This window comes from Numenius arquata, chromosome 19 (assembly GCF_964106895.1).
Source record: "Numenius arquata chromosome 19, bNumArq3.hap1.1, whole genome shotgun sequence".
In the NCBI taxonomy this organism is placed as follows: Eukaryota; Metazoa; Chordata; class Aves; order Charadriiformes; family Scolopacidae; genus Numenius; species Numenius arquata.
In genome coordinates this window covers 2,112,663-2,133,383 of record NC_133594.1, presented here as the reverse complement: position 1 = coordinate 2,133,383, position 20,721 = coordinate 2,112,663, and the positions used below count along the sequence as shown (strand labels likewise).

Below are 20,721 nucleotides of genomic sequence, written 5' to 3'. Positions count from 1 at the left end.
CTAAGAGGACTACAGCTTCCTCCTTGCCACAAGCCTACGGGCAGCACAGCCCCCGAGCCCCATCTCCCATGGCTGCGGTCCCAGGGAAGGTGACCATGGACCACGGCAGCGGGGGGACACCTGGAAAGACCCATCCCACGTCCTTGCCAGGAGCAGCAGCAGCCCAAGGCACACACAGGGGCTACACTTCCACTCGCTGCAGATGGGGGAGCGTGAAGGAGTCAGAACCCCCATGAAGGTGGAGGGCGGGGGGGTAAGATGGGGGGAAACACGACAGTGTGCAGCCAAACAGAAATGTGGTAAAGCCTAAAAATCACCCCCCAGGGTCACAGGATAGGGCAAAAACAGTCATTAGACCAAGATTACTGCACTAAAGAGCCATCTTTAGCCATCTAAATAAGCCATCTAAAGATTTTCTTCAGGTAATAGAGCCAGCACAGAGGCGTTTAAGAGGGTGCGAACCGGTGTCAATCCCGAATACAAAAGCAGGCGATCACCAGCATTTTAGGGTGCTTCCCCCTTTGTCAAGAAGTACCGGCTGCTCGGAGCTAATTCAGGATGCCAAGGAAGGGAGGCTGGAAACCCTATGGAGCAAGGGCCTCCGTGGAGGGACGGGAACACACGCTGCACCTGAGCTGGTGGCCAAGGGACAGAAACCCCAGCGAAGGTCTGGCCTCCTCAGACTGCCTAGAGCTGCTGGGAAGAAGGTGGGAAGCTGTCTCGCAGGAAAACCATTCACCTACAGCCTCAGCTTCTTCCCCTGCCCAGCCCCACGCTGCCGAGACAGCCATCACCCGTGACAGCCAGCCTTTGTCAGGGGGAGCACTGTCCGCCACCGCCACAAATCTCAACGAGCAGATTGATCCCACCAAAGCCACCCTGCAGCCGTGGGGCAGCAGTGACCAACCCAGCCCCGTGTGGGTTCCCCTTCCCGTGGGGTCGCTCGGCCCCTGCCTGGGCGGCACCGGGAACCGGGGAATCCGGGAGATCTGGGAGCCGGGAGCCGCTCGCTGCAACCTCGGGATTTTTCTCGGGCTCCAGCGCCCTCTGTTCCAGCACGGACAGAACTGGAACTCCTCTCACCCGGCACCGCATCCCAGACAGGGCTGTGGGTACCACCGACCCACACCAACAGCCTTCCCGTGCCTCCGTGGTCCGGCATCACCCTGTTTGTCACCTCTGCCTTTGGCTCTCCCCACGTTCATCAGGCAGCACAACGCCCGGTGCTCAGCAGGGCGGCCTTGTAAATTAAGCAGGTTTCTGGTTTATACAATACTTTGAAAGACTAATGATTTGCAAGGGAAATTGCTGGGGGAGGTTTACAACCACCTGCGCAGCCCAGGGACATCAGCTCGTCCAGGCATCTGGAGCATCTCTGCAGAGAGCTCTGCTTACGGCTCCGTGAGGAGCACAAGACATGGCCTCAAGGCTGGCACTGGAATTTAGGCAGCTGCCAGTGCCACGCTACACAGCTCCTCCATCCTCAGCACAGGCACATGTGGCTTCTTCACATATTTATACACACACTTGGCCTCCCCTTGCCGATTCCCACAAGCTCTGGGAGCAGGCAGGAGCAGAGCACCCACTGCCCACCACCTCTTCCTCCCACGATGCCAATCTCGGGGAAGCTGGAGCCCTGCCAGGGCTCCCATCCCTGCAGAGGGGTCCAGCTTCCCCACTGCAACCTGGGAAATCCTTCCCCTCCTTCCCTGGTGTCGGGCAACGCAAGAAGCTGGTCCACACGACAGATTGATGCTCCCATAGCACAGAGCCACTCCTGCAGCTCCTTTCCACACTCATATGCCAGACTCCATAAATGGGCCAGACTAAACAAGCCAGTCTGTCTCAGCGAAGGGAAGCTGCTGGTGTTCATTCAGAAAAGCTTACAGCCGAGCCTCCCAAAGTGACAGCTCGCCCTGCTCTGCACGAGAGAGAGGTTTCCTCTCAAAGGAGAAGAGTAGCAACTTTGCCCCGTGGTGGGTTCAGTCAGTCCCTCAACAGGGATGAAGGGAGGACTTTGTCCACTTGCTGCTTTCCAGCACTGGAACCTGCTGCAGGTGACTGGAGCATCATGTGCACAATTAGACATTTCTAAAATTTTTTTAAGGAAAGAGTTTAGCTCTTTTTGGAGCAGCTCTCAGAAATGCACGTGGGTAAAGCCACTTACTCGGGGCTAGCTGCTCTGCCCCTTGCTGTTGCAGACACGAGCATCTCCACCCAAAGCTGCAACCCCCTCCCCAGCTGCTCCCTAATCTTGGGGGCACCTTAAGTATTTAAGGCTCCAAGTTTCCACCAGAAAACTTTCCTCCATCTCTAAACACCCACCTCTGGTCACGCCTGAAACTACCAAAGCCTTTGCAACACCAAATGAATAAGCCATGTGCTCACACTTACAACCCAGCAAGTGTCCTGGATCAGGCACTTCCCTTCTAGCGTGGTGCACCCTGATGGGAGCTTCTGATGCTCTCATCGCTGGGATACTGCATAACGGAGGCACCACCACCTCCTCTGACCCAGAAAGTCCCCTGAGAAAACCAACCTCAAGTAGAAAGCATGCAAGCTACAACTTGAGGAAGAAGCATGATAGAAACAGTTCAGAACAGCTACGTCCCATTGGGTAGTTAGTGGAAAAGTTGCATCTTTCTCCATGATATTTCCACCAATTTCCCTCTGGGAATCTCTTTCTTAGGCATTTGCCTCTTCCCTTAGACTTGGTAGGTGTCCAGATGCTCAGTGTGTGCTCCCAAAGCTCTAACGCCACCACAACAAATGTTTCTATATACATGGAAATATATATTAAAAATCATACATATATAAATATGAATGTGTATATATATGTTTATAGCACAGCACTGGATTCTGTCAGGCCAGGTCTCGTATGCTTCCGCCTCAGTACAGATGGAGGGATGGCAGCATTTTTCTCCATGATTGAGATATTTGGAGGAGACAGTCAAAAATGCCAAGATGCTTCATTCCTGTTATAAAGGGGTTACATAAAATAACAACAGGTCACAACCAGGCATCAGGGACACCATAGCACCCCCAGACTCTTCAGGCAGTGGCATTAGGGGCCAGCGGGTGATCTGTGTATCACACGTGCTAAAACCCTGCTGCAGTCACCCAGCATCAGGATACAAGGAGGTGGCATCTCAGGAACACAACTCTGATGATTTATGATGCACTCAGGACTCTCCAAAGGCGTTATTTATTTGCATTACCAAGACGTCTTAATTATTCCTCCTCACATTAGAGGAGATACTGAGAGCTTCTGTCACTGAGAAAATAATTTTTAATCAGCAAACAGAGCACATGCCACAACCAAACATTTATCGCAAGTGAAGTCAGATGGCTGAAGAGCTGGTATTTCAAAGCCTGGCTGAATACAGCTGCGTGTGCCTGAACTGCACAGGCTGAGCCATCAACGAGAGAAACCACCTCAATGTAGCAAAGCTGGGCGAGCTTTTCGGTGGGTTGTGCTGCAGGAGAGGCCCAGCAATGCCAGAAAGTGGGAAATTAGGAGAAGAAACTGCAGCTAACAATTTCATGTCGCAAGAACTGGCAAGAAGAGAGGTTAAAAATAATAAATAAAATAAAGCAAAGCAGATTTAGGACCAGGAGGCTCATTTTCTTTTTTCTCTGAGTTTTGGCAGCAAGTGGAGTCCAGTGGTCAGAAGAGGGGCCTTGGAGGTATCTGGCAACTCTTCACAAGCACTAAACCTATTGCCAGCTTCTGGAAAACAAGCACAGCGTAAACATCTCTAAAGCATTTCCATTTTAAAAAAAATTACTTTAAGGCAAAATTTCAAGAAGTGTTTATAGCCCAGTGGGATTCTCATAAGCATCTCGCCAACAGGCACCCAATTCCTGATGAAGTCAGCTCTTAACTTACTGCAAAGTGTTTTTCATCTCCCAGGGGAGCTGAAAGTGTGGTGGGACATGCCTGCTGATGTTGCTGTAGATCTCAAAGGGGACAGGGACATCAAAGATGCAGTGATGGGCCCCATCCCTGCACAGGGACTGTGTCTGCCATTTCCAGACTGGGGCAGTCCAGAAGCTGATGCCCCATCAAACACACAACACAGCACCCCGAGGTGACACCAGCCCCTCAAACAGGGGCTGCCGGTTGCTCCCTTCCCCAGGAGCTCACCACTTAGACTGAAGTGGAGCTCCAAGTCTTTTTTTTCCCCTGACTGCAGTGAAAGTTTTTTTTGCAAGGCAAAAACTAATGACATTAAGGAAACCTGTGGGAATCCAAAGGGAGGTCACATGTATTTTAAAATCTTTGATTCAAGCCCATGGTTTCATTATTCCTAGTGAGAAATAACTGCTGTGCCATTCCTTGGTTTTCTGGGATCACAGAAATTGCCTATGTTCTTAAAATAACAGAGAATTGATCTGAACAGCAACAAAAAAAAAAAATCCAAAACACAGTTTTGCCCTCCTTGGAAGTTACCTCACCCCAGTCTGCTGTGGGGCTGGGATCTTTCATGGAAAAAGCAAGCCACAAAACTCAGGGACAACTGGGACTCAGTGCCCAGCTGAGGAAGGCCATCCAGCAAGAGCAGTCTGCCTTTCACGTCCAGCTCTTAGATCATTTCTTTAACATCTAAGAAGCCCGTATGATCGTCAGATCAAATGCTTCTTCAGTCAACTAATGTGGGACCTTTAGACCAGATGCAACCAGGATGGCTCCTCTCCCTAGGTCAGTTTTCTTCCACGAGCTCAGCAACACGATGGCCTCTTCCCCCACCCTCCCAGGAAGAGGCGAGTCCCCTTGTTCCCGTCAAACGATGGCATTCGCTATTCAAGTTACTACTTGGCAAAATACAGATGTACAGCCAGCTTTTTAAATACTGGCATCTCTACAAGTTAAATACAGTAATTAGGACTCACAAGCATTCAGGGGAGGGACACGTTTCTCTGCCAGTGAATGGGGCATTCAGTATCCGCTTGACATCGTCTCCTGGAACATGAAAATTAGAGGGATCATCATTTCGAGGGGAATAGAACGTGCATTAACGTCGGCGAGCAGCGTGGTCAGCTCAGCTCCCAGCACTGTTGCCACTCTGCCTCTCCATGGGATCATTCACTTGAAGCTACAGAGCAATCCCACAAGGTCTAAAGGCCAAGACCACCAGGACCAGGAGGCAGTTGATGGCCAGAAGGGCCTGGTGTTCAGTAGACTGAGCTCTTTTTTTACTTTTCAGCAATAAGGACAAAGTTAAGAGCAAGAGGAGCTGCTGTGGGAGCAGGACTTGGCTCATTGGGTATTTGAGCTGAGCAAGGTTGATGGTACCTGCTGTATGGGCAGCAAGGCTACGGCAGTGGCTTTGAAGAATCTCTGACAGGATCATCAGTTGGTTTTGTAGCCTGAGATAAGTGGGAACAGAGGGGAATGATACATCCTTGTGCTCAAAAAGCTGCCAGGACCACTGTCTGCTCTAAATAGCCCCCTAGCCACCACAGGCAGCAGGGTTGGAGGGGACAACAATCCAGATCACAGAATTGTAGGGGTTGGAAGGGACCTTTGGCAATCATCTAGTCCAACACCCCTACCAATGAGCCCCATTGAACCACCCTCCGGGAGGTAGAAGGGACAGGTCCACCAGCCTCTTCCAGGGAGGAAGAGTGGAGCACATCACTTGAGGAGGTAGCCATAGCCACACAGCTGGGTACTTCTATCCAAAAAACATGCAGAGGAACAGTACACCTTGTAGAAATGGTGATTCTCAAAAGCAAGGAGAGCCCAGAGGCGTGTCAGTATAAGACTGGCTCCCTGCTCAGGTACTGACGGCAGCAGAGGGCATGAACTGGGGAAGTATTACAAGCAAAAAAAGTCACATGTAAATCAGCAAACCTCACTGCGACCGATTTACACTATCTGGGAAGAGAAAATCTGAAAGGAGCATGACTATTTTGCCCACTTTGAGGTCTCGCCTCCCTGCCAGGATGGAGGAAGAGGCCCGTGGGGTAGCTGTGTACAGCTCTGCTCTTCTCTTCGCTTCACTCCAGCTCCATCAGCCTCCCCTGCCAAGGCAGCCTGCAGACATGAGGTCCAGCACCACGCTCACGCTGCCAGGCATGGCCTTCATCCATCCATTTTCTGACCTTTCCAAGCACCTTGTTCATTTTATACGGAACCAGGACCAAAATTCAATATTTTAATCATAAATCGGTGGCTTGCTTTAGTCCTAAAACATTCGATAACACAAGAACTGAGCAGGCTGGTTCACCGTTTAGAGTATTTCTGTTTACTGAGATCTTTACTGTTCCTATTTCAGACAGTTTAATAAAGGATTAGTTCTTGGGAACGGCTGCATTTTTCACTCCACTGAGAAGTAAACACATCAGGCTCATTTTGCTTTGCAAGTGGCATAAAAGCTGAAGAGCTCAATACTTTCCAAGAGGAGTGTTATGCACTCTTGGCGTTCCCTCCTCATCTCACCTTGAAGCCCTAAAAGCCCTCTCCTTGCTCAGAAGGGGATCCTCTCCCTGCACAAACCCTCCAAAAACACACGGAGGGGAGTCTGGGGGTTGCACAGACCAACCCCAAACACCTGTGTACCTCTGAGCAGCAGCAACCAGGGCTGGAGGACCATTAGACAGCACCCTCATTTCCTCCCTCATTGCGTTCTCCTCTTGTTATCTCCTGAAGACACAGTTGAAAATCACATTTAATGATGCTGCTGGGTTGTCAGTGACCTGTAGGACGCAGCCTGCACAAGACTGCAATCCAGCAAGTGCTTGGCATGTCTGATCTGGGGGCCTTCCTCCTGGGATGTGAATAAAAACAGCTTCTTAATTAAGTCCTGGATATTGATTTCATTTTCATCCTATTAACTACTTTGCCCTACATGTGTTTGCTACACTCTGTAGGATTCCCCTTACCCCCACCCTGTATACATACAAATGGAAGAGATAAAACAGCTTCATTAGTCCTATCTACTCTTCAGGCACCAGTTTCATATTTTTTTTCTGCTTTAAAGTGCTCATAAAAGAGCCTCCTTGACAGCTTCCAGGCCCGCATCTCTCCAGCGGAGCGAAGATGCATGAGCCAACATCAAGAGCTCTGCTTCTTTTGAAAGAGAAGGAGAAAAAAAACCTCTGCACAGCCCATAAAGAGACCCACCTTCCAGGTACCCTCACACGTCCCACGTGGGGGAGGTGACGGGGGCTAGAGGGGTCAGAAAAGCAAAATCCCCGGATCTAAAACCACATGTTGATCCTTTCTTTATGGTAAAACAGTAGGAATGGTTTGTCCTTGAACACTGAGCCCCAGCAGAGTCTGAGCAGCACAAGGTCAGGTTACCCCGTGTGGGAGCTGCTTTTCCTGCTAAGAGGAAAATCGAAGCTTTCCTCACCCCCCACCCTCCCCCCCGCCACATAAGCAGATATGGGAGAAAGCCTCACCAGTGAGAGCAGCGAGACAAACACCAGGTTAGAAAGTGAAAATATGGAAAAATGGAAAGGAGTAGAGAGACAACAGATGGAGGAGAGTAAGCAGAAAACAAGCACTTTCCACAATGCTAGAAAAGAAAGGTATTGAAGGATCTGGGAGTTTATACCGCAGCCTCTGTGGTTATTTGATCAGTGACCACGCAGTCCATGAACTTACACAACCACATGGTCTTTGCCCCACAGAACTCATAACCAAATTAAGACTTCACTCAAGAAAGGAAAACAACTGGAGGAAGACATATTTAGACAAATGAAGAGGGGAGGCATGTAAACATTTGGGAAAAAAAAAAAAAAAAGCTATTTTCAACTCTTCATTATCATTTTTTCAGGATGTCAACGAAGGGGATTGAAGGAATGAGGGTTGGCTGGGAAGCTCAGGGGAAGATGGTCTCTGCAGAAATTAGAGCTGTCAAAGACATGGTGAGGATAAAGCCCAGGCAGGTTGGTCAGGACTTCACTACACTCCCCAACCTCCACGTGTTCGAGCTCCCTTTGCTTTTGAACTGAAATCCCAGGAATTTCTAGCACTCACAACCATGAGTAAATATTTCTGTCCTCTAAATCCGGGAATTGGCCTGAAGTGCAGCTGGGTAAGGAAAGTAGCCTGATACTCCTTGGTCTCTTAATTGCGAGGGAACCTACTTAAAAGATCAACAGAGAATAATCAATCATCTGAACACTGAATTTAACTTTCTCTAGCACGAATACCTGCTAGCTTCCAAAAGCATGGGTGATGGCCAAAGACTTCTGGTAAAGCTTCACATTTGGATCTGGGTTGTTTTTCCAAAGCAGAATTGAGTTAGATAATTTGCCCAGTTCTAGGCAGTACTTGGATGTTTACACCGATTTAAGAATTAGCTTGAAAATTGTAATACGTGCCAAGCTAACCGGCAACAAGGACTGACTGCATAAGAGGTATCTGGGCTCTATTTCACAGTCCAGATTTTTCTTTCTCTGTTTTGCTTCAAGAAATAAGGCTCAATAACATCAAAACAGCATGTCCTTAGGTCCACCTTCAGCTGGAGAAGTCACTGTAGACTTTACCAAAGCTGCACTCGCTGATGCTGTGAGAGGATCTCGGTTCTGCAGAGCTGTAGACCAGGCAGCACTTATTTCAACTGAATTAGCAAGAAAGGTCTGGAATGGTTAATTGAAATTATTTAGCCATAATGTTTTGCCCTTCTCCTCCTCTCCCTGGCATAATGTTTTCTAAATTGAATTCCTTTAACAGAATCCAATATGCAGCAAAACTGTTGTTCTAGAGAAACGTAACATTTCAGGTCTGGCTGATTGCCGCCCCCACAGCTCGGGGAGGCAGCAGCTCCCAGGGACCCCTTTTCTACCCCCACCCTCTGCCCGGCATCAGCAGGAGCTGGGCACTGCAGAGCAGTCCAGGTCCATGGGGCAGCAGTGACACTGGGGTCACCCAGCCAGGGTGGCCGCAAGGAGGGCTCAGCACCAGGAGCTCCCTCAGGCAGCTGCGTGTTCCTTCCCGTGCTGGAAGGGCAGGGAAATCTGCACTGAACCAAGCCACACATCCCCGTCTGACTTTTTTTTCCTGCACGTAGTTGACGATGAACTACAGAGACATTGCAAATAACTGGAAAAAAATGGTTTTGCATAGGCCAGTAGACCTCGAGGCCCAGGTACCATCCAAAACAACGTGCATTTTTACCCACAAGGAAGGTTTCCACACACAGTCAGGGCAAACACAGAGGCAGCAAACAGCCCCTTCCTGCAACAGCAGAGGGTCTGGCAAAGCATTTTTCCAAGAAGCAGAGCTGCAGCACCAGCGAGCAGCTCCCAGAGATGGCACAGGGACAAGTCACCTTCCAGGCATATAGAGACACAGCCCTCATAGAAAGCGAGATGCCATCAGTTTGCTTAAAGGTGAAACTTTGCACAGAGAAACCGTTTGAAGTACCATGCCCCAAAGCAGAGGTGGCTGTATCTGGGGAGATGGTCTGTCTGTAATCACAGATGCTGGGTCTCCTGGAATGGGGGAGCTGGAGAGCCTTACTGGGAGGTCTCGGTGTCCTAGGAGGTGCCCAGCACAGCAGCGTGGGAGGCTGCTAATTATCCCAGAGATACGTTCATTCAGCAGCCAGACCACCGAGTTCAGAGCTCATCCAGCCTGGGGGTGACCACTACCTTCACCAGCAGATACATTGCGTGGAGAGACAAGGATGGAAAGTTTGCAGGTCATTTGGTTTTCTTTTCCCCTCTCTGCAATGCGTAAATGAAGTTTGCAATAGTATTTTCAGAAAAAAAAAATATAAAAAATTAACTGCAAATATGTATCTGCCCAAACAATCGAGTATGTTTTCCAGGCTGGTTTTACAGAAGAAGCTTGGTCCTTTTAAAAGCCAGTATTATACCAGACTCTTTCTTTATCTCCCCTAATGTCTCACAAGTTTGGACCCAAATCACTGGCTTTCTACTCTATTTTATTTGTCTTCATATGAGAGCAGGAGGGTCTCCTCTCACAGGACCCAGCCCAGCAGCACCCTCGTTAGCTGTTAATGACTTGGGGGGAGGTTTTCAAATGCCTGCAGGCAAGTCAGGAGCACAAAGGAGCACCCAATCCACTGGGAAGTTCTAGTCTCATTTTACTGATGGGAAACGGAGGCAGAGAGATATCTTCCAGCTACTGAGAGGATGCACTGCGGAGAGGGATGGGTGGGAGGATCCGCTTAAAATGTGCAAACTCCTTAAAACACCCAAAGCCTTCCTATGTCAAGGGGCAAGGCAGGGGATTGCTCATCCACCACCAAACACAACCAACCCTGGGGCAGAGCAAGGCACATTCAGGTCCCAGTGCTGAGCAATTTAGCAACATTTGAGTTCAAGAGGAGGATTTCTACCCAAAGGAAATGCAGGGATAGCTCAGGCACAAAGTTGCCTGAACCCATTTTTGCCTCCCGTTTAACAACCAGCAGCTCAGCACTTCCCCACTCCGGTCCCTGCACACGCTGGGTGCTGACGCTGAGCATCACATATCCATCCACTGAGTCATCAGCTCCTGCTCTTCCTCCACCCCCAAGCTCTCCGGCTCCAGCATCCCCTCGGGTACCCGACTCGACTCACTCTCCCCACAGGAGCTGCGGCCGCTCCAGCAGATTTGCACCGTGGGCAGAAAAGCAGCTCCCTTGCCACAGCAGGAGGGAAAACACAGCCCATCGTCAGCAAAACAAAATGCTTTCGTGCCACAAAAGTTCCTCAACTTCTTCCAACCCAAGTCTGTGTCGAAGGGATGTTCATGATATAAATGAGAATGTTCTCCTCAATCCTTTTTTACTCATTTATACAGTCATTTTTGCTAATGTTGCAGGCCATGGTTGCTGTTCACAAATTCCCAAGCAATTTATTCCAGCTATTTTCCTCCAACAGCTGCACAACTAGGGAGAAATTCTCTTCCCAGCAGAGGCAGAAGAAAAGGATATTCGTCTTATTACGTCTGGGTAGAGCTTATCTCCTGTTCAGAATTATATTTACAGAGCACAACAAAGACAAAGCCAAGTGCACTAATTGCTGTTGCTCAGGTGGAATATTTTCTGCCCACCCTGAGCCCTGCATCAGTGGGGCTTTATACTTTATCTAGCATGAGCAAGGCACACAGAAGGCTTTTATTATTTACCATCACTGCAATTTCACTGCCTCTATGTTTTCTGAAAGAAGGAAGAAAACCCTCAATGCTTTCTTGCGTGCTGTTCTGCTTTTCAAACAAGGATTGCTGATTTTATATATTTTTTTAAGCTCATTACAAATCACAGACAAATACATCACCATTTAAATCAAACTCCCTCTGAAAACACAGATGGAGGCTCCTCCAGAGGACAGGGAAGCTATTGATAATCAGGTGCTTTACATCCTTGGCACGGTGGGCTCCAGAGTCCCACCTTCCTGGGCTCCCAAGGGACAAGCGCAATACAATGAGCCACCCTCCCAGCAGAGACAACTTCTAGCCCAAAAATCTTGATATCTTCCACCTTATCAACACCACAAATCCTCATCTTACCTCTAGTCCTGCTTGTTCGGGTACACAACATCCCAGTGACCCTATAATCACACAGCAAAGCCCCAGCTCTGGTGTTCTAGAGCATCCCCTGGCATGGTGGCAGCCAGGTGGGATGGGAATTAATTTGCCCATAAAGAGCATCAGGTGGAGGCAGTTACCCTTCCACCCCTTTCCTTGGGGAAGGGAAGAACATCCCAAATGCAAAATGCAGCTGTGGTTCCTTTGGTGTCCCCACAGGTCCCTGTCCCTGTCCCTGCCCTGCTCCCCAGCCGCCTCTGTAAAATTAACAGCCCAAAATGCTCTGCCCAGGCTTTTTATGCCTTTTATTCATTTTATGCCTTTTGCAACCCCCCCTCAGTGGTACACCGGGTGCATAGGATCCATATGTGGCCAACACTTTCTATTCCTGCAGCAGCATTAGCGACTTCTGCAGCCAGGAAAGTTGGCAAATGGATCCCTCTTAAAATAGCCAGCCCTTTTCCTAATGTAATCTCTTGTCATTCTTGTTAGAGAGCAGAGCTCCAAGTATTTAAACAAAGTCTTGGCTTACTGTGCCGGTGCCCTGCTCCTACCAGGTCAGCTGGGGAGATTTGCTGTGATGATGAATTTAATCCCAGTCCAACATCAGGCTGTGATGGCTTAATAGGAGCATTGGTAGCCCTGGGGTATAACCCCCTGAGTTTCAGCAGGTCTGGGGAGGAGGCAAGGACAAGGACCTTCATCTTAGGTCCCTGCAAACCCTTCAGGCCTCCAAGAGAAAGGATGGTGAGGAGCTGCTCAATGAACCCCATCTGTTCTGGCCACCTTTGCACGTGCTGAGCACGTGCTGATCAGGCTGTAGTGTGCTCGGGACTCTCTCATTGCCTGAGTTTCCTTCCTTCCACTTCCCCACTCACCCCAGAGGGGCTGGGAGGCAATTTCTTCATTATAACTGGCCCAGGTTGCCCAGAGAAGCTGTGGCTGCCCCATCCCTGGAGGGGTTCAAGGCCAGGTTGGACGGGGCTTGGAGCAACCTGGTCTGGTGGGAGGTGTCCCTGCCCAGGGCAGGGGGTGGGACTGGATGATCTTTAAGGTCCCTTCCAACCCAAACCATTCTATGATTCTACAAAATACAATACATGTTGCTGCCACCTCCCACCTCACGCAGGTACTTCCATCAGGACCTTGTCCTGCCGTGCCTCCCACCCAGCAACACGGCAGCCTCGGCAGCTGCTTGGCGCAGTCAGGAGGTGCCGAGTCCTCCTTAATGACAGTTAAAGAGAAATTAAAAGGCTGAGTCGAGCAGGAAATCTCAGGTGTGAGGCTGACCTTGTTCAGCCTCCCCCTCCCAGTTAAACCAGCAGCATCGCACCTCCGCTCGCAGGCGGCGTTAAGTAATATTTGCTTTTTCTGGGCATTTACTCCATTAGTGCTATTGCCTGGGGGAGGGATGGCGGGGCTGAGCCGGACCTTCTGCCGGCACCACCACCTTCATCGCTCCCATCCCGTCCGCAGGCTTTAAACTCGAATCTCAGCCTGACCAAGGCTCTCGCAGCCGGCAGCTGGGATATCACAGCTTTTTCCTGCCAACAGCGATAGCGCCCGTGGCTTTTCATCCTGCCCCGTAGCACTGGAAAGGAAATTAAAAGGGTGATAAGGGAGTTCTTTCGGCAGACGAAGGAGTATTCTGTGCTATCAGTGAGATAAACTAATATTTCTTCCAGCCCTGGCAAAGGCTCAGAAATGAGACATGGGGTGAAATTGTACATTTATAGAGCTTTTATAACTCTTACCAGCTGCTCCTGGGCTGCGGGATACCCATCGCCCTCGCGTTTCCTCAGGGAGGGAGGTCAGCCCTGCGGGATGAAGGGAGAGATGGAGTCTATAGAGAGGAGAAGGAGGGTCAGCTCCGGTGTTTCAGGGTCATTTTATGGCTTTGCTGGGCCAGTTCAGCTGCAGGGCGATGGCTGCTGCCTTGGGGTGCCTTCCTACCACCCCCCCGTGCCCAGCAACCCCCAGAGACATGGGGCAGCACAAGCTCAGCGGCTCCACAACCTCTCGGTGCCTGAGGGTTGTCACAGGGAAATGCCGTGACATCCCGTGTGGCTGGATTTGATCCATCCACGTATCGTCCCCTGGCCCCAGAGCAGCTGACTGGCCGCCCTACGATGCTTCCCTATAGATATAGGGGGGGCGATGCCCACCAGGAGGGGGGTGCACAACAGAGCCCAGCTCAGCGCCACAGCCCAGCCTCCCCCCTGGCAAGGGACCCCCAATTTCCTGGCCCCATTGCTGTAGTGAATTTGCACACTCCCCGCAGTGCACCGCTAGTTGTGAGTGTGGTGCAGCACCCCAGAAAGGGCCATCACACCCTGTCCCCCAGAGCCAGCGCTGTGCACAGGACCCAGCTCAGTCCAGACCCACCTTGATCTGGGGGTCCCCGACCTTCGCAGGGGGGATCCAGTGGGAAGAAGATAGGAGCAGGGATGTCCCATGTATAGAAAGAGTGGCATCTCCTCCAGAGAAAAAAAAATCATGGTTTTCGCCCCATTACCCTCCTCCCAGCTGCGTGGGTGAGGGTGGGATGCTGAGGGATGCACAAGATGCCCCACCTGAGCCCAGCACCCAAATCCATCATCCAGCCCCGTCCTGCTCCCTGGGGACAGCTGCGTGACCGTGGGAACGTCCCAAAGCATCGCACACCGAGTGCCAAAATCCCCAGAAAAAGGCAAATGAACGATTGAAGGTTTCTTTATGCCTTCAGGGATGCCGAGGGAAGGCTCCTGGCCCCACACAGGGCGGCTGTGAGGCTTCCTGTCTCACTCGGAGGAGGCTGACGAGGAGAAGAAACCCTCCTGTGCTGGTGACTGCCACGAGCAAAGTGACTACCGGCTGCTCGAGAGCAAAGCCTGGAGCAGATGCTCTCGCTGCATTAAAAGAAAAGGTATTTCTCAAACAAAAGGAAAATCAGAGTTAGAGACACCTCCTCGGGCAGCCCGGGTGTGCACGGTGAAGGCAGTTCATGAGGAGCCATCAATTAGGGACAGAGCAGCTCAGCTTCAGGGCAAAATATTAACATTAAAATGGTCGTATCCTTTGAAATGAAGCATCTCAACAAGCTGCTGTCCCCAGTCGAGTGGTGTCGGCAGAGTGGCCAAGGAGGCTTGGCCCACCATGTACCCCGACACCAGAGCCCCCAGCTCCATGTGAGCCAGATCCCACCAGCTGGAATGATTTAGGTTGGAAGGGACCTTAAAGCCCATCCAGTGCCACCTCCTGCCCTGGGCAGGGACACCTCCCACCAGACCAGGTTGCTCCAAGCCCCCTCCAACCTGGCCTTGAACCCCTCCAGGGATGGGGCAGCCACAGCTTCTCTGGGCAACCTGGGCCAGGCTCTCACCACCCTCAGCGTGAAAAATTCCTGTTAAAACAGACAGACCTTCTCCAGCTCATCCTCACCTGTGAAAATGTGGTGGGGCATTAAATAAGTGTATTTAATTTGCAGTTCTTTGCACAGAAAAGCAGAGGCTGGGGGTTACCTGTGACTCTGTGCCAGCCGGTGATGTTCAGCCTCTGCCCATCTCCCCTGGGTGCAAATCCCCTCTGCTCCCAGGACCAGCATCCTGTGATCCCACACGCCACCAAAACCACAGGTGTTTCCCATCCTCAACCCCAGGAAAATAACAAATTCCAGGGAAGTTACATTCAGAGATTAGATTTCTCTGGGGGTTTTCCGCTGCTCACCTTCAATTAAAGCATATTATCTTCATTATAACATTTAATTACACAATATTGGAATGTATTATTATAATTAGCATTAGCCCATAGTTAAATGGTCTCGACATGCGAGGGCACGTGGGTGTCTTCAAGGGTCCCACTCGCTTCCCCCCACAGCTCTGGCTGTTCCTGACTGCACCCTTTGCAATTCCAGTGGCAAAACCCATTTCTCATCCAACAAAACCAACTTACAGTGTTTTATTGGCCCCAAGCTGCCAGACGTGGCTGGTTTGGGGGATCTCACCTTCTCCACCAGCAACAAAACTGCACAGAGGGAGGAGGTGACAGCAAGTTTTCCAGTAGCTGAAGGGGACCTACAGGAAAACTGGGGGGGGGGGGGGGGGGGGGGGGCGGGCTTTTTACAAGGGCACGTAGCAATAGAATCATAGAGTCATAGAATGGTTAGAGTTGGAAGGGACCTTAAAGATCATCTGGTTCCAACCCCCCTGCCATGGGCAGGGACACCTCCACTAGAGCAGGTCACTCAAAGCCCCATCCAGCCTGGCCTTAAATGCTTCCAGGGATGGGGCAGCCACAACTTCCCTGGGCAACCTGTTCCAGTGCTTCACCACCCTCACAGCAAAGAATTTCTTTCTGGTATCTAATCTAAATCTCCCCTCTTCCAATTTAAAACCATTACCCCTTGTCCTGTCACTACATCTCCTGACAAAGAGTCCCTCTCCGGCTCTCCTGGAGGCTCCCTTCAGATATTGGGAGGCTGCCATGAGGTCTCCCCGGAGCCTTCTCTTCTCCAGGCTGAACAACCCCAGCTCTCTCAGCCTGTCTTCACAGGGGAGGTGCTCCATCCCTCTGATCATCTTCGTGGCCCTCTGCTGGACCCGTTCCAACAGGTCCATGTCCTTCCTGTGTTGAGGACTCCAAAGCTGGACACAGGACTCCAGGTGGGGTCTCACGAATGCAGAGTAGAGGGGTAGAATCACCTCCCTCACCCTGCTGGCCACACTTCTCCTGATGCAGGATGATAGGATGAGGGGTAATGGCTTCAAACTGAAAGAGGGGAGATTGAGCTGAGATGTGGGGAAGAAATTCTTTGCTGTGAGGGTGGTGAGAGCCTGGCCCAGGTTGCCCAGAGAAGCTGTGGCTGCCCCATCCCTGGAGGGGTTCAAGGCCAGGTTGGACGGGGCTTTGAGCAACCTGGTCTGGTGGGAGGTGTCCCTGCCCAGGGCAGGGGGTGGCACTCAGAACACAATGATCTTCAAGGTCCAAACCATTCTATGATTCTAAGCCCGGAGCTCAGCTCAGGCTGGGATGGAGCAGGGTGAGGCTGAACCCAGTGGGGACATCCCCAGAATGGGGAAAAACCACAAGGGAGCTCGACAGGGATGGGAATGGCCAACCCATGAGGGTCTCCAGCCACGGGGCTGCAGAGTTGGAAGCCAGGAGTAGCTCTGGCCCGAAGGGACCCACGGATGAGGATCACGAGGGCACCGTTGGGGCTCTACAGGTGATGAAGGCTCCTGCCAGGTGGGTGAGTGATGGGCGAGCGTGTGTAACCGTGGCCAAAGCCCTCCCCGCTCCCCCCCCGTCCCTGGCTGGCATCGGGCCGGGCTTTTCCTACCCTTTATGACTGGGTTTATGAGCTATCGACTGGCAGTGACTCAGAGCGCGGCTTATTTTCCCCGACGCAGCGGGTTAAGGCCGAGGGCACGTGGTGGCAGCGCTTTGTCACGCAGCAGCCCCCAGCCGGGACCCGGCACCCCCCCGGGGAACCCCCTGGCGACTCGCACCCCACAGCGGCCCCAAAAACCCCGGCTGGGCCCCCAAAATCCCACAGAGCCCCGACGCCTCCTGTGATAGGAAACATCCCCAGGGTTTGCTCGCAAAGAGGAATTGTCCCCCTCGCCCCTTTCCTCGGCCTTTTTTAAATTTGGTTTTATTGAACGGCCTCCCCGCGGGTGATGGGGAGGCATCACGGGCCCCTCAAACCACACCGAGCTCTGCCCGGCCGCGGGAACCGGCAGCCAGAGCCCAAAGAGGATGACTTTAAGATGAAAAATCAGTCAAAATTTAAAAACCAACCCCAAATTTCCCTGAAGAAGAGGAAAACAGAGCCGGGCTTCTTTTTTCCTTGCTTGAAAGTATGCCAGAGTTTTTTTCTCCTTCTTAATTTTCCCTTCAAGCCCAAGGATGAGAAACTCACCCCTGGCTGGAGGTCTCGGCACCAGCCCCCTCTGCCCCCCGCCCCACACGCTGCCATCGCCACAGGCGGATAAAAAAAGCCAAACTCCTTTTAAAGCACTTTTTTTTTTTTTTTTTTTTTTTTATTGATTTCATTGAAAACAGAACAAGAAAATGATCAGAGCCAAAAGACTGCTCCTTTAAAACTGTCAAAAACATTAACAGAAAAAAAAATAATAATAATAAACATGACGGCATTATGAATGTTCTAGGAGAGATGAACAAAAAAAAACTGTTACTGCACTAATTACAGTATTTAAAGATATATGCAAAAAAAAAAAAAAAAAAAAAATTAAGATAATGACCTGCCCAGCCACCACACAAAAGGTGATGGCAAATTTATTCACACTACAATACTAACAATTTAAAAAAAGTTTTGTTTTTTTTCCTGCATTTTTATACTAAAATCACTTTGTTCTTTTTATACAATTGATAGTTTATATTCACGTGGTGAGCAAAAATCACACCAGAATCAGCACCGTTTTGTTTTGTGGTTTCTTTTTGTTGTCGTTTTCTTTTTGTTTGGTTTTTTTTTTCTTTTTTTTTTGTGGTTTTTTTTTTCCTTTTTCTTTTTAATGCTAGTCCCCAATGTTTCGGTAATGGTAAAAAATAAATCAGTTTATTGAAACCTCATAGCGTGTGGCTTAAAAATTAATCGAAGGTGCCCAGCGTTGAGAAAAGTGATGGGAACAGACGAGCTGGTGGCATCTAGGATCTTCTCGCCGTGACATGTCCTGTCTGCTGTTCGCCCCAGCCTGCGGACGCGAGTCGAGGTTCTCTATAATATATATATTTCTCATTCACTTTATTTTTTTTCTTAAAAAAAAAAGAAAAAAAAAAGAAAAAAAAAAAAACCAACTGATTTTCTTAAGAAGTTAGTGTCTTGTACAATCCCCTTCAACCTTCCCTCTCTAGAGCCGGGGGGAGGGAAATCCTTCTGCGGATGAACCGAACACTGAGACAGAGACACGGCCACGCGGCACGGACGAGAGCTGGTTCCTCACGGAGAAAGCCCGGGAGGGAGCGGGACTCGGGGGGGAGAAGCGTCTCTGTTTGGCTCAGGAAGGAGCCGGGGATCAAAGGGATTTGTAAGGACCGTGGGTTTCTTCTCGGCAGAAGAAGAAAAAAAAGCCGGTGGATTTGGTAACAAGGAGGGTATTTGTTAGAAAAGCCCCTCCAGCTCCTGGGGAAAGGCCCCACCGCAACGTCCTGCGAGATGTGGGGAGAAATCCATGATTAAAAAAAAAAACAAACAACAAACACAACCAAAAACCAACCAAACCAACAAAAACCAACCGGCAGAACCTGCCCCGGGGCTGTGCCAAGCAAACCCAAACGCCAGCACCTCCCTCCCCCTCCCTGCTCCCCCCCCTTCGGCTTTTAGAAAGAAAGTCCCATCAAGTATTCAAAGTTTATTACAAGTGAACTGGAGATGACTTGGCATGAGCGATCCATTCAGTTAACAACAGGCGGAGGACGGCGGCTCTCCCCGGGCTCTGACAACACTTAGCACATTAAGAGACGGAGGCCAGGACAGCTCGCGTGGAAAAATAAAAACGCGACAGCCACCCCCTCCACACGCAACTGGAAAAACCAGCAGCTTTCCAGGCCCGGGGAGGGGAGAACAACATCACGGAGGCGGGATTTGCTTTTACTTATTCCTCAAGTAACAGTCGGTGGCACAGCCCTAAGTGTCACAAACCCCTGGCTTTCCTTGAGCGGGTTGTTTTTTTTTTTTTTCGGGTTTTTTTTTTTTTTTTTGTGGTTTTTTTTTCTCTTTAAATGGAAATTCAGACAGTATGTGAATCTATAGGGTTAAAACAAGTCAGTCTCTGGGGAGCAGAGCCTCAAAAGGGGCCGGCTGCCGTGGCAGAGCTGGTGTCGGGGAGCCCGTTTTCCTGCGTGTCCTGGGACGAGGTGCTCGCCTGCCGCTGGGCCAGCGCTGAGCTCGAGTGTTTGCACTTGGGTGAACCGCACTGACAGCTGAAGTATTTGCCTTTGATGTCCCAGAACCTGTCGCCGTAGTCAAAGCTGCCAAAAGAGAGAGAGACAGAGACGGGGTCACTGCAAAGCAGCAGAACGCAGGAGCAACACGCCAGGCTCAGCAAACCTCGGCGCTGCCGCAGTCTGGGTTTTCTGGAAAGTTTCAGGGGACAGAGGGCACTTGGGGGATCCCCGGGGAGTGAAGGGATGGAGTGAACCAGCTCAGGAGCGGCAGAGCTTCTGTCTCTCCACACTCCATCCTTCCCCGTCCCTCCACGCTCCATCCTTCCCTGTCCCTCCACGCTCCATCCTTTGCTCCATCCTTCCCTGTCCATCCTTTCCTCCATTCTTCCTTCCCTCCATCCTCCCCGTCCATCCCTCCCCATCCATCCTTTCCTCCATCCCTCCCTATCCATCCTTTCCTCCATCCTTTCCTCCATCCTTCCCCATGCCAGGCAGTGGCAGCCCCGGGGACAGCACTTACCCGATTTCTTCTCCGGCTTCTATCCGCCGGGTGCTGAAGAAGGCGATCCTGGGGAAGCGGAGGTCCTGATGCGACATGAAGACTCGCACCGGGATGAGGTTTGGCTCACAGAGGTGGTTTATAAAGCGGCTGATGTTGCCATAGAAACGGGCATCTATGCAGTACACCTCTCCATCCTAGAGGAGAAACGTGGCATCTTTCATTAGCTGAGGTCGGGTTTAGTATTATCACTGCTACTTGTTTAAAAAAAAAACCAAAAATGCCCAAGCTATTGGTCATTCCACTCAAGCTCTGGAGAACTTCAAGAACCACTACCATCACGGCAGGACACCTACTGTGGGTTTAAAAGGACTAAACACACACACTTTTATATTCAACAGCAATCTGAAAATAGAGTTTTCTGCACATCACTCTGCCCCCACAAGCCCAAAGACCTTTTAAAATGCCCCTGACACCAGCTGGGACATCAGCTCTCCCCAGCCCGGCTCCGCTAAAGCACCAGTTCGGTGTAATGGGATTGATGTTTGGTGCAGAGAAACACCTTATGGGTAAAAGCCACTGGATTAGGGGAGGAAGCATCTGTTCTGTCCTCTAATTGAACATGACAGCAAGGAAACACAAAGCCAGAGCCTTGAGAAAACACAGGTTTTTGCAGATAAAAGCAAAAGTGAGAACACAGAAATTCCCTTTCCAGAGAACAGTAATATTTTGTTTTCCTTGAAAATAAAAGAACCCCCCTCAGGGCTTTTTTATTCCAGCAGAGAATGACTGTGCAAAGCAGAGACTTTAATTACAGAAGCTAATTTCAGTTGCAAAGAGGCCA

General features: G+C 50.5%; 1 protein-coding gene across 1 annotated transcript in view; it reads right to left on the bottom strand.

Moving 5' to 3' along the window:
* Positions 1-19,211: 19,211 nt before the first annotated feature.
* EHMT1 (euchromatic histone lysine methyltransferase 1) overlaps positions 19,212-20,721 on the bottom strand; it is a 76,699-nt gene continuing 75,189 nt past the window's right edge. The window contains exons 27-28 of the mRNA XM_074161350.1: positions 19,899-20,074; positions 19,212-19,462 (exon numbers count right to left, since the gene is read on the bottom strand). Coding sequence (XP_074017451.1) covers positions 19,279-19,462; positions 19,899-20,074 — 360 coding nt within the window. The 3' untranslated portion in view covers positions 19,212-19,278. The remainder of the gene's footprint in view (positions 19,463-19,898; positions 20,075-20,721) is intronic.